A 15,058-nucleotide genomic window follows, 5' to 3' on the forward strand; every position below is an offset into this window, starting at 1 on the left:
TTTAACAATACTGAAAACATTAATGCAAATTTTAAAGATTGGTTCAATGTATTTGGGCAATTTGGGATCTAGTCTGACTCTCTGGTGACAGATTTTTCCACAAAGGACAAACTATTAGCCTGTTTGCCCAAATGTCAAAAAGTCATTATTTTATTTAGGACCACCAACAATACAGCGTAATAATTTTTTCTTATATTTTAGGAAATCCTTTAAACAAACAAAAAAGTCAGCTATTCATTGTTATCAAATCAAATCAAATAACTACATACTGCAAATAATGAAGCGCCGCTTTTTACATTACATATAGTTATGGCGCTCATCTCCGAGAATAGCACAATGTCTTTGTTGTGCCAGCAAGCAATGGAGGTCAAAGCAAAGTCATTTATCTCTGCTGAGTTGGAAATTAACTTCTGCCTCTGAGCAATTCGACCCAGTAAGAACCCTGCTATGCTGCTGACCTCTCAGGCAACATGTGTGTGGCAAAAATAGCCTGTTAGAGAGGGTAGAAGTGCAGCAGATTAACATCACATTGTTGATATGACACACATTACCAGGGACAACAGGAAGATCTTGCAGGAATTTAAGTTGCAGGATGAAGATATAAAAGGACAAGAAATCAACAAATGTGACTCTGAGTTATAATAATGATTCCTGTTTGCTTAGGAAACATCACGGGGTAATAAGTTGCAGGAAACCATATGTATATAGAAAATAATGCGATTTTTTTTTTACCAAGTTCCATTGCAGTAATGTAAACCAGACTTGGCAGTGTTTACTATAAGCAATAAAGGTTTGTCATAATGAATGGAATAAACAAATGTAAAAGCCTGAAATGTGATATGCACTGTGAAAACTGTTACCACCATTAGGAGCAAATCTGTCAGAGACGTGATACAGTCGGAGGTCGAAGAATCACCCACGCAGCAGAATCAGTCAAAATAAGACTTTCTCTCAAGAGAACAAATGCATTTCTAACTATACTGTTGTGCTTTGAGATCTATTTGTAATAAGTTACAGCCATGTAAGCAAATATCCCTCAGTAATGGAATTTTTCATCACATTTGAACAAGCAAACATTTAATCTGCTTTGAAACAACACTGCCTATGAATAAAACGGGTTTACAGCAACAAACTGCATGTAAAATTGACATTTTGCAGTCATTTTTGTTATTTAAATAAATCAAAAAACAGATTAATTGATTGGAATCAAGAGCCCCAGATTAGACTGCAATGACTAGAACTTCCTAATGGTGGAAACTGTCATATTTAAAATGTTAACATCTAGTCTTTCAGGTGTTTGGTGTCTCAAGAGCTCTCTAAGGACTTCAGAAAAAAAAAAGATTGTGGATACTTGTTAGTCTGGCAAAGGATCTGAATTTGATATATTGGAATATTGAATAAAAATCATTCTACTGTTTTATATGTGGCAATTTGATAAGGCCTGCTGGATCATTTTATTTGTGGGTACATTTATATTAAATGGCCACATTCTATAGTGCCTTGATTTCTGCCACAATTTTTTTCAAGATTTCAGCCGTCGGAAATGATACAACAGCAGCCTTGGCAGAGCACTGTGCTCTCTGAATGCTTCATGTATTTGTAGATCGATATAATCCTAAAACAGAAACTGATTAAAAAAGTGAACCCTTGTAGACTACTTTTAGCATTTTAAGATAATAATAATAATAATAATAATAATAATAATAATAATAATAATAATAATAATAATAATAATAATAATAATAATAATAATATTTTTAGTAACTGATTATTTATTCTCTTAGTTGTTGGTCTTTTTTGTGAGAAGTATGAAAGGACATTTGTAAATTCAACATTTAATCTTGTGATACATTATGTTTAATTATCATACATTATGATAATAAAACTGAATTTTTCATCTTGAATAAGGAGCCAGGATCTAGCTGCAAAAACAACTGCCTCACAAGAATGACACTGAATGCGAGATTACTAAATTCATCCTAAATATCACCATTATAGTTTCATTTTTTGTACTTGATCATTTATTCTCTTAATATTTTGTCTGTTTTGTGAATAACTTTACTGGGAATTTTGGTCAATAGGATCATTCCTGTAATTTTAATACACGATCCTGAGATACATTATGATCATTAAACTGAAGTCCCGAATAAGAAACATACTTGTAGCTGAAAGAATGAGACTAAAATTGCCTTTTAAGAATGACACTGAATGTGAGATTTCTGGAGTCATCCCACACATCACCATGAAAAAAACATTTTTTTTTCCAGTAATTGCCTTTTTTGTGAGTAGCATAAGGGGACAAATCTGTAACTTCAACATATAATCTTATGATACATTATAAAATTGAGATTAAATTTAGAATCTTGAATAAGAAACCTACATCCAAGCAACTTAAACAGGTTTTTGCAGTTTTCCTTTCCGACTTTGCCACCTCCCTGCTGAGAGCATCTGTGTTGCTTTTAGCCTGTATTTTATCGTAAAACTCCTGATACTGATTCTGCATCATAGTTCTTGTGAAAAATAAGCACCTCTACACCATGAATGCAATTGGTCAGCTGATAAGAAACCGTGGGTTGACCTAACCAGTTGACAACCAAGATAGCAAAAAAAGACACCCTGAGTATGTTGAATTCACCAGGAAAAACTTTAGCAGCCAAAAAGAACAACAGAACAGTTTGCCAAAGAACACATGGGCAAAGAGCCGGACCATTTGGAATAATGTGTTCAGATAGATGTTACAAAGGTAAAGTTGTTTAGCCATAACAACGAAACATTTTGGCACAAACCAAAGACAGTTTTACCGCAGAAGAACCTTATACTACAATCCTACGGTGGAAATGCTGTTGTTTTTGTAGTTTCTGGGCTGCCTCAAGAACTGAGCAGCTCGTAGTCCCTGTTGCAACTATAAGTTCTACATCATATCAAAGAGCAGCGTCCATCTGAAAGCTGAAGGTGAACTGAAAGTGGACCTTTCAACAGGATAATGATCCGGAGAACACCAGAAAATCCACCGAGGAACGGCTCAGAAAGAACAGAGGGTTTGAAGTCAAAGCTCAGATCTGAATCTCATTTCAAATCATTATTTTTTCACATCACTCCGCGTTTCCCTCAAGTTCAGAGGGTTTCAAATTGTGTGAATGAGCACAGTTTAGTGTAGACAATTCAACTATTAACTCTGCAAACACATAAGTAAAATGTGCATTTAGACATTTCTATCTTTTCTTCCGTTACATAACCATATACTGTGCATATAAGAGGAAAGTGCTGCTTCTAAAGATATCTCAGAAAAGCCAAGACAGCAGTTCTGGCTTTTGAAAAAAAAAAAAAAGAGAGAGAAAAATCAATACATAAAGTACGTCTGTGGTTTCCTATTAAGCTTTAGAAAGAGGCCCGAAAATAAAAACTCAAAAACTGCTTTCAGAAATCAGAAAATTATAAAAATACACAGGAGGATTTTACACCCTCTATTTTCTGAATAACTTATCGAAGAAACACAGAATATTTCTCATCATAGATCTGAGAAAAGCTTCATTAAAATGAAGATTCTCTGTGTTTACTAGCGTGCAGTGTAAAAACACCACTATGATACATTTCTATACTTAAGTTTATATGTATATTTTTCTATTTTAGATTGTATTTTTTGGTACATTTGATGCATGCAAGTCACTGTATATCACTTACATGTTAGTAGGTGTTAAGACTATGGCCTTTAAAAGGCAGAATCTGCACAAAAATCTGGCTTTCGTGTCATTTTCTGTCAGGTATTCACACTGTCATGACCTCCAGGATGGCAAAGGCAAAAAGGCTTTCTGTTTTTGAACGTAGTAGGATTGTTGAGCTGCACAAACAAGGCATCTTGCAATACGCCACAACTGCCGAGGTTGGACACAGTAAGACAGTCATTTTAAATTTCTTAAATGATCCTGAGAGTTATGGGACAAAAAAGTCAAGTGCTCGACCCCAAAATATTGCAACTGCACTGAGGTGGAGGTCCGACAGCTTGTCCATGAAGACACAAGCGGATCCTCGACCCAAATTAAGGCCTTTACTGATGCTGACTTCAGCCCAATAACCATAAGATGGCATCTGCAAAAGAGACATCTTCAAAGGCCATGTCTCCTCCCATACCACAAACTTGCTCGCTTGGACTTTGCAAGGAGCACCAAACATGGGACATTGAAAGGTGGAATAAAGTCTGGTCCTGATGGTTTCCAACATTACTGGCATGACAAGGAGATCCTACTGGAGATATTTTCTAAGCAGCACAGTGGAGGAAGCTCCATGATGATCTGGGGTTCTTTTTCCTTCAAAGGAACAATGGAGCTTCAGGTTGTGCAGTGGCATCAAAGGGCAGCTGGCTATGTGGAGATGTTGCAGCGGGAATGCTTCTGGACTGAGGGCCCTCGCCTGTGTGGTTATAACTGAGACCTTCAACAGGACAACGCTGTAGTTCACAACGCCGGCCTGATGAAGGACTTCCAGGAGAATTACGTCGCTCTTCTGGATCATCCCAATCTAGATCCCATTGAGAAAGTCTGAGGATGGATGGCAAAGGAAGCTTGCAAAAATGGACATCTAGACTGTGGATGCCCTTCGTGAAGCCATCTTCACCACGTGGAGCAACATTCCCACCAAGCATCCTGGAGACACTCGCACCAAGCATGTCTAAACGACTTTTTGAGGTGATCAACAAAAACGATGGGGCTACTCACTACTAAGTCCTTTATTGACAGTTTTAGTTCTGTTTTATTTGTTTTTTTTGTTTTTTTGGGGTTTTTTTTGGGGGGGGGTTGGTCTATGGTCTTAAGCTTTTTTTTTTCAAAGCTACTTTTTGGGCTTTTTTTTAGCCTTTATTCTAGTTGTAAGTAGAGAGAGTGGGGAAAGGACATGCAGCAAATGGCCATGGGTCAAACTCCAACCGTTGTCGGGGACGATAGAGCTACTGGGATGCTCTGTGGTCATAAACTTTTGATTGGCTGATGAACAGCCTGTTTGAGTTTAAATGCAATTTTCAATAAATTGCCTACTCTCTGTTTTTTGTCTCTCGCTCCTGTTTCTTCTTTTCACATTTTGAAGCTCTACTTACAACCTGGTTACAATCCACCATTGTAAAATGCAATACTTGAAATTTCTTGGCGAGTCTTAAGATTTTGTACAGGAGTGTATTACACATGTAAGACTGAAGTACATTTTAGCACCTCTGTGAATAGATTTTCATCAGAAATGCTTTATATTCAGTGTCAGATGTTGGCTTTTGATTGTAATTACAGCAGGATCAATAAATTTAAATCTGTCTATAAAGATATAAATGTAGTCAACAGCATGAATTAATTTTAGTGTTAAGCTAAAGGGCAAACATTTTTAATATCTCAATTTAAAGCTGTAGTTTTTTAATTACACTTAAAAAAACATCTTCCCACTTTCTTCAATTCATATTTTAAAGCTTGTGTCCAAAACCTTGACACCAAACCACCTACATAAAGCAGCCGATATCTTAATTAATATCCCTAAAGCCAAAGGAAACTCTAACAAGAACAAACTGAACGATAATTAAAACAAAATCCAATGGGTTTCAGTTTGTCTTTTTTTAAAAATATTTTTCTCCATTTCCTTTTCTTGTTTGTGCTTTAAAGCTACAACTAGTTCAAAAGTGGAGCCAATAAAGCAAAAATTGTTAATTTTAAACAATTATACACTAACATACACATAGTCTCATACACTTAGATGGATGGAGTGTGAAATATCCTGTTAATTATGTTTTAATTACAAATGAGGACCCAATTCTAAGTGAAGTTTACCTGGAAAAAACAAGTTTGAAGAACCTACAAACAGGGTTTGACATCAGAAAGTTGCAGCTTTCAGAGTTCTGGTGGCTTTTTGTCTCTTCATCCACACACAATCCTGAAGAGATCAATTTTCTGAGCTCTGCTTTTGTTTTTTTTTCTCGCATGGCCTCAGAGATTCTGTCAGAGGAGATAATTGTTGTTTTCCATACACTGGTGCTAGCTGTAGGGACTTACCTGCAAAAGTACATGCAATGCAGTACAGAGAAATCAATACAGCCGCGCTAATTGGGCTCTCAGCAGGGAGGCAGCAAACCACTGCAACTCACACCTGATTCTACCAGTTTGAGATGATGAAAAGCAAAAATTGAATGTGACACACAAGACTGTGCACCTCTTAATTAACCATAAAAAAGGTGTTCTGCAAATATAATACATTTAGATTTCACATTTTCTTGTCTCAGCTTTAAATCAAACTCAGTACTGGGTGGCTGTGTATGGTATATTCACCGTAAATAAACATTTTCTACATTTTTAGCCATATATTCTATTTGGCTACAGTTTGCCAGGATGATCTGTAAATATATCCAACGACTAACTGGCAGAGCAACAACTCAGCTGCATGTTATTCCTAATGTTCAATTTATAGTGCTGGAAGTAACATTGAGTATGTACAGTTGTGAACGCAAGTTTACAAAAGTGACATGACCTCTAACCTTCTCATGAGTGATTATGATTGACTACAGCTGGTGACTCCTCTGAGCTATTTGGCCACAATCACCAGAAATATTTTCAGAGGAGAATTTGAGGCCTTTAACTCCACGAACACAACACCCATCTACAAGCATGGTGGTGGCAGTATTATACTCTGGGGCTGTAAATGGAATAAAGAAGAAGACGGACTACTTCGACATTCTTCAAGGAAACATAAAATCATCAGCCAGAAGGTTGATCTTGGAGATCAAAAGAGATCACATCAAAAGTGGTAAAGAAATGGTTAAATCTAGGTAGAATTAAGGTTTTAGACTGGTCTCTTCAACATCCTGACATAAACCCCATCAAGAACCCGTGGACTTTAATGAACAGGCCAAAAAAAAAATAATTTGCAAAAACTGCACCAATTCTGTGAAGAAGATTGGTCATAGATAGAAGCAGATTTTTTTTCAAAGCTTGTAGACAGCTACCGAAAGCATCTAGCTGAGGTGAAAATGGCCAAAGGACATTTCACCAAATATTAGCATTTAAGTATGCATATTTTTGATCCAGAAGATTTTGTCATATTTCCTCAAAGACCTCAAATGAATTGATGAAAGAACCGAAAAGCATTATTGTTGTTTTTATGACAAAGGCTCGTGTTTTCATGATTCCATCATAGAAAATCAATACTCATAGGAGTCACTGGAAACTCAAGCCTGCCAGATATACATGGTCTTTGCAAGTGGAGGCAAACTTTGGTTTACAATTGTATATGACACTGACTGCACATAATTAGTGTCTATTTGAAGGTTTAAGCAGCTAACAAACAATCAAGAAATTGCCCGACACCCTTCATTTCCCATATTCTAAAGAAAAACCAGTAAAATGAGTTGCCGTTGGCTGCCTTTGTGCTTCCACTGTATGTTGGCTTCTGTGGCTGGGATTGTTTCTCTCTCTCTCAGACTCTGAATCAGCAGGTCCCTTCGGTAAACAAGGCAGAGTGATTGTTGGATTTGCATATTCCTGAATAAATTATATTGCATTTCTGCGATAAGCAGTGCACTAGTGTTTGGTAGCTTGTCCTCCTCCTCTCCTGCCTCCTCTCCTCTTTCTACACCATTCACGCATGCTGCCACAAATTAACCCTGATCATGAGGGACCACGGCAAAGTGAGAAAGCACTACTCAAAATTCATGTTTTCAGCGGTAGGAAATCCATGCCATTGGCCCCTAGTGGGGCCTGGACTGCCAACTACGTGGATGGTTAATCAGGCCTGATAATGATGCATGCTCATGTCCGCCACCAAGGACAAGGATGGCAGCAATGGTGGGAGATGGAGGGTAGAAAGCCTGGGAGGAGAGGAGGTGGAGATTAAAGAGACTGGAGCTTCAGCTAAAGATGGAGGTGGAGAGGACTCAGTCTGTGAAGGAATTCACTGGATGAGGTTATTTAATGTGGGTGCAAATTGATAGTTGGTGTGTGAAGCCAAACAGGCATATGGACATGTGGGCATATTCACACAACTGTGTCTAATGGGGCTGAGGGATGAGGTTCTTAATATGAACACATCTACACACTGTAACCCCTTTTTAATTACAGCCCTGGCATTGCTAAAGAAGCAGCCATGAGAGAGAAAAAAATTCCTCCATTAAAACCGCATTTAGGCCTCAGCCTTTCCCCCCCCATCAGTTCAGCTGATGACTGCCTTTTTTCCCCCCTTGCTTCCTTCGGAGAATTGGGCTGGTGGTATTTTGGCTGCGAAAAGGAAACCGTCGGACGGCAGGGGCATGAATATTCCAAATGACTAATGTTGCACATGCTTATTTTTGACATATCTGGCTTCCGCAGGGAAATAAAACACTTCTAATGCAGGGGGACCATCTGTTATCTGTTGCTGGTGTTTCAGAGCAGGCAGATTCGCTGCACAAACACACACATTCGGGCGTACAAACGCACACATGTATATACAGGAACGAACGCAGACACATTCTCACGCAGCAGGAGGGAACGTGGATGGCGAGACACACACATGTACTAACAGCAGAATCCGGTGGGAGCAACAGACAGCCTCTAAACTCCCGCACAAATTGAACGCTGCTCTTGTATTTTTTTTTAATTCGGTGTGTTTGTCAAACGCGCTGTAAATCTCGCGGCTGCAGGTGACGGGGAATGCACACACTTTTTATGCTAGCCATAAATACTCAGGGCCTGTCTCCTCGCGGCAGCTGGAGCAGGATAATATGCCGGCGGTGCAAAGGAGGGGGAATAAACTGGCTGCACGAAAAACAAAAAAGAAAAACAGCATCTACATATGTATTTTCCCTTAGATTTGTTGGGAACTATGGCCACAGGAAGAGGTGCAGGAGGTAAACAAAGCTCTCTCATGCATGGATAATCTGTTTGGTATTTTCAGACAATAGCCGAGCTTCTGGGTACACTGAAGCAGTAAAAATGTTTTGGACAGCTCGATTTGCTGCAGAATTGTCCTTTCAGTGCCTCTACTGGAACATTTTCACAGTAAAATTATGTTGATGAAAAAGGTATCAGCCATAAAGTGTAATATATGCGTTCAGACGAATCTACTGCACCAAGTGTCGACTTCTTAAAGGTACACTGTGGATTTTTTTTTTGCAAACAAAGCTCAATAACGCACATTTGAACACTGCTCTACAGCGCTACAGAGAATATTCCTATTATTGAAGATAATTGGAGAAATTTGCAGTGTTACAGTAGCAAAGAGGATAGTGCTCTTAGTTTTTTACATCAGTAGAATACTAATAAATAAACAAGACATATACATAAGCAGTATTAATTATTAAGTGACATAAATCACCTTCCTTCTACTACACAGAGTCGATTTCTTAAAGGTAAATTGCACATTTTTATGTAAATAAAGCTGAACAAAACACACTGTATCTCTGCTCTATAGTACTACTAGTGTCCAAAATCTCATAAAACAGCTAAAAAAAAAAAAATGAATGAATACACAGAGAATTTTCCAATTAAAGAAGAAAATTGGAAGAAATTTGCAAAGTTACAGCAGCAAAGGGGACAAATAAAGGGACATCAGTAGAAAAGTAAAAATAAACAAGAAATACACATCAGTGCTGCTGATATTGTTGATTATTTACTTAAAAGAAACTTTATATTGTTAAATTCCTTAATCATACAATTAAGAGTTTAGCTAAAGCCACTATGTATGGAATTTGTACATTTTTGATTTTGTCACTATGTGCTTACAATGCACAATGACACCAACACTAACGTCACTATCGGTTGATAAAAGCTTTAAAATTAAATATATATGTGGGCCAAAAATGAGCACTAACAGGCTAAAACTTTAGTTTTGTTTGGATGCGTTACATGAAAATAATAATGGTGAGTTTTACTTTAGATTAAATAAGATTAGATTCAACTTTTCTGTCATTACACAGAAACAAAACATACAGTTTAGCCCCTAACCAGAACCTAAAATACATATAGTATGAGTAACACCATAAACAGTGCATGCAAGTATGCAAGATAAATGAAGATCCAATCTGTAGAAGTAATTTGCATCTAAGTTGTAGTAGTTTTCTATTTTTTGGCATGACTGTGTACAGAGAAGGCGATAATTCCTCTACAACAGAGAAAAAAAATGTTCTTGTATCGTCAAACAACCCAAATCAGTTGGAAAAATGAACATATCTGCAAAAATCTGATATCGTGCATCACAGTTTTTGCCTTTTCAGAAAAAAATGCACACCAAAAATTCTGCAAAGTGAGATTTGCAAATGCTTAGCAGACAAAAAAAATATTATTTACTACAATTGGAAACTGGGGGGAACAAAAAAGAAAAGAATTTCTACAACAACTATTTCTTTATTAATACAAATCAGAACATGGAAATGTGTTTTGTTCTGGTGTGTTGTGAGAACTTTGGCTCAATTGTGCTAGATGTTTGCAGAAATCAGTTCTGGTTTGCGGGAATGTAAAACTAGTTTTAATTTTTGCTCTACACTTTTAAAGTCAATCATTAAACTCTAATAAGAGCAGCTGCTACTGCAAAATCAAAAGATTCTCTGTATATCGGGACTGTATAGCATTGTAGGTAAGAATAAAGGCAGCTAGCAAAACAGGACATTTTCATTTCATTTGTAGGATTGTATCATTCCAAAAAAGCTACTTAACTATCCTCTACTTTAGATGAACTATGTTTTGTCCTAATAGGCCTTGTGTTGTTCCGTCATCAGACTATAATTTCGGGGAAGCAGCACAAATTCTCTAAACACAGTGCAATTACATGCACATTGTAGTTGACCCATCGTGGATACCTACATAAAACCATATGACAAAAATAAAACACCCAAACTGCTCGGCTGAAAGCAAATTTATGGCACAATAAAGAGATGAATTTGATTTTACAGGCTTGTAATGTGGCCAGATCTTGAGTCTACAGCGTCGTGAATAAGAAAAGAGAGTCGTGAGGACAGTGGCGAGGTTTCATAACTTACCTTTGTCAGCTGCCTCTAAGTGAGGATCATCACTGCCTGGTGTGTCTTTGATCTGCAAGACATAATGGAAGCAGAGACGGAGAGAAAACAAGGTCAAAGATCTGTGCGCTTAAAGACCTTGGGCATCACCTGCATTATAATGTATAAAGCAACAACACAGCCGAGCGTGTACGTGAGAAAATAATTTCAAAAGATCATCTCAGCTCAAGACCATGACTCCAATATGCACCTCCCTGCAGACACCAGAGACACTTGATGTTTCAGAAATACAAGGCTCCTTTCCGTGCTCTCCGACGCTCCCAGGAGCCTTTGAGAGACAGTTTAATGATGAAAGACAACATGCCTGGATGCTACTGTTCTGTTTCAGGCCGCAGGGGAAAAGCTGACAAAGCCAAAACAATTTGAGGTCTTTAATTTGTTCAAAAGACGCCATATTCTGGATCCTCACATAGTGGAAGGTTGGAGGGGTTGATAATCACCAAACACACTACTACTGATATCAAAATATTGATGTTTAATTGTAGCTGGGAAGCTACCTGAGGTTAGAAAAATGTGTGTTCAGTCAAGCTACATTCTGCTGTCGATGCTTGTAGGCATTCGGTATTAAAGACAACAATAAAACATGGTGCAAAACTTGCGTTCTTTCTGTGGCAGTCATGACGCCGAGGAGGACTGAATGTGACAAGATTCCCACATATGGGACAGAGGAAATATGGGTCTGATTTGATGACATGCTGCATGCTGTCATTTCTTTTTTTTTTTCCCCTTCACTGGAACCCAGCCTGTAAACTCAACTGTGCAAAGTGAGAGGCGTCGCCAAATGCAATGTGACTCACCAACCTCAGAGGAGAACAAAAACCTGCCTAAGATCACTGTGACATCTCATGCAGTATTTGCGGATTCGGATTTTTTATTTTTTTTTTTTTTTGACAGATTGGACTGAATGCAAATGTGAGAATTGTCATGCAAAAAAAAAAAAAACTAAGAAGAATAATGAAAAACAAACCTTAAAGAAAACATGTCACTGACTTTCTCTGTTTGACAAGCGTTTTAAAGAAACGGCACAAAAATGCTATTTTCATGAAGTTTTGTGAGCTCAGGTTAGACATCTGGAGGGGGATTAATATTCTGTGTTTTTATTTGAGTTATTCCTTCTAACATCCAGGTTACAGTGATCTTGTTTATGAAAAGAAAATGACTACATCATAAATCAATATGGATCTACAAAAATAAACATTTACTAAAGAACTAATGCTAAAAAAAATGGTCTACCACTCTTTTCAATGATTTAGACACAAGTAGGGCTAATATTTAATGTGCAATATATAAGAAATATACACAAATTTGGGAAAATTTACATTTTCGCTGGAGTTCCAACTTACGGCAAAAATTGACTTATCTTGATCCATAGGAATGGAACTCCAACGTAAGTCGAGGACTCGCTGTACTGGCAGTTCTTGTTGGTAAGTAGAGAGCATTGTAGGGGTTTAGCTAGCAAATGGGCACCATGACAAAGACTTCTGTGGCATTTAATGACTCCCAACTAAAACTCCAGAATCTAATCATTTGGTTCTTGTGTCATTTCTGAGCTTTCCTGAAAATTTCATCCAAATCCATTAGTCCGTTTTTTGAGAAATGTTGCTAACACACAGACAAACAGACGCACAAATGCATTCCTTGGCGGAGTAACAAGTTATTGTTAAACTGTAGACCAACAATGTCTGAGCTAACATAAAAGCTTGGAATATATCCAAGTTTGCTCAGCTCTTACTCCATTTCTGATGTGAAATATGTTATTTTTACCACTGTTTTTGGTCAACTACTTAAAAAAAACACGCAGATATCACTGTGGAGTCACAAATAACTGAAGCCTTCTCTTGAAAATAGTGAAGGCCCGCCTGGCCACAATAGCCCCAACAAGACAGAGCCTCCTGCATGTATTGTTGCACTACGAGAGGCAGAAATAATGGAAGCATCACTTCAAGCGCTGTCCTCTCAGTCTACCTATTCTCTCCAGTTCTTGTTTGTGTCTGAGAGAAACGAGACACTGGCAGAGTAAACCCCTTCAAGCAGCCAAATACGCTGCTCTCAGAAATCAGCCGGCACAAGAAAACAGAGCCTCTCTCTTGAAAACTGTCTGCCTTTGAAGGATCTTTATTCTCCGTTTCCCCTCAGCTGCCGGAGACTCGTGTAGCTGCTTAGACATACAATAGTTGCACCGCGGGTATTTGTCCACCGAGAGCTGAGGCCCGGTAAATGAAAAGAGGGGCACACATACCCAGGAAGCGGCTAATTAATTGACAAGCAGATATTTCTGAATTTATAATCATCAAACAGACTTCATTTTGTTCCCCCACCACCATCCTCGCCAAGCCGGCTTCCCAGGCGACTTACTTAAGAGACTTATCTTATAAATACAGCCCTAATCAAAATAAATGACTAAAAGCTCTAAGGGAGTTGAAGGCTATACGCATTTACATCAGAGGAACTGATGCAATTTAAACAGCCGCCTGTGCACCGATGACTTAAGGTTCAAATCACAGAGAATCCAAACTTATGTAATACTTCCAGTGTGTTTTTTTTAATGTTTTGTTGTTGTTGCTCAGTTTGGCAGACCTATATTCATGACAGCCAAGTAGGAGAGACACAGCCTCCTTCTTCTCTATGTGTGTGTTGTATTGAATTCCCACAGCAGCATGCGCGCTTGGTGAGTGTGTCACATTTTACAGAAATTTTCTCAATATTTAATGTGACACATGGTTTTTTGTCTGGTCGAGTGTGTGTTTTCTTGCATCTTTGTGGTAAAACCATCTTACAGCAAATGTTTACTGCTTAATATTCATCCTCCTGGTTTATAAACTCAGACATTTCTTTTAAGAAAAAAAAACTCGGTTATAGCTGCTCTGGCTAAGGAGAAGCGTGGTGATGGATGGATCGTCCAAGTTTCACCTTAGTTTTGATTGATATGTTGCTGCCACCGAGACCAATACGACAGATTGAACAGACTGCGGAGCCACAACTCAGAGTGCATAAAAGTCCATCAGCTCTTCTGGTAATTTAAAGGAAAGCTGTTAGAGAAATTTAACACACAGGCTTCAGCTGCACCAAAGTCACATTTAGGGTATATGTGGAGATTGAAGAGTTTATGGCAAAACTTGTATCTCTGCTGAGTTTAATGGTAAACGTGGCAGCAGCACGACGTTTCCAGAACTCGTCACAACAATAGCTAAAGCAAACTGAACTTCGCTGCAGCATTTGTGGAAACCCCTACAAAGTGTAACTTTTGGAGGATCGATGTGGATCCTGCCTGTGGAATTCAACATTTAGCAAGCTCAGTCTTCATAAAATTACCAGCAAAATAGGTGGTTTTTGGTGCAATTTCAAAAACAAAAGGATTATCTGGCAAATAAAGTTTACAGAAAAACAACTTCTGTCTTTAAATGAATCCAAATTGACAGGTAGCAAAACTGATCATGCAGCATCACATCTGAACATCCAACAAGGAATAGATGATAAATCAGTAGTCTATCCTACTGGTGATAGACAATCGATAGCAATAAGAAAATCGCTTGCTCGAATGTTTGATAGGCTCACTTATATGTATCACATGAAAAACACAAGAAAAACACTCAGAGAGCGCAGTACTCCGCCAAGGCTGTTCATTCCCCCATATGGCATTGTCAAAAATGCAGCATCTTTTTTTTTTTTTTTAGAAATGTAGCATTTCTTTATTAGTTATTGATTATCAGAAACCATGGCAACATAAAATGTGGCCATTTAATATAGATGTACCCACAAACAAAATGACCTTGCACTGAGAACAGGCATGTGTTAGGTATGTGTACATTATGTACGGATACCGAATCACGTGACCTAAATATGTAGCGGGTGGCTGGAATTGATGGGACTCGTAAACACCTCCACAGTTTAATCAGTTGTTTCTTGTATCATTTCTGATGGATAAGTCCCGATAAGTCCGCAGTGGTAAATTTGTAGTAGGATCACAATCATGTGATTGTTAGCAGGCAGCTTATGTAGTGTTCAGCTGTTGTCTTAGTTACAGTGATGCCATGCCGCTATCTCATA

General features: G+C 38.1%; 1 protein-coding gene across 4 annotated transcripts in view; it reads right to left on the reverse strand.

The window, feature by feature from the left end:
* Positions 1–15,058, reverse strand: part of LOC111587744 (glucosidase 2 subunit beta-like) — a 185,823-nt gene that overhangs the window by 107,474 nt on the left and 63,291 nt on the right. For all 4 annotated transcript variants that reach the window (XM_023297827.3, XM_035942738.2, XM_055007483.1 and 1 more), the window contains exon 10: positions 10,973–11,024. In XM_023297827.3, coding sequence (XP_023153595.2) covers positions 10,973–11,024 — 52 coding nt within the window. The remainder of the gene's footprint in view (positions 1–10,972; positions 11,025–15,058) is intronic.

The sequence above is a fragment of the Amphiprion ocellaris genome, chromosome 23, assembly GCF_022539595.1.
Source record: "Amphiprion ocellaris isolate individual 3 ecotype Okinawa chromosome 23, ASM2253959v1, whole genome shotgun sequence".
NCBI classification, from domain to species: Eukaryota; Metazoa; Chordata; class Actinopteri; family Pomacentridae; genus Amphiprion; species Amphiprion ocellaris.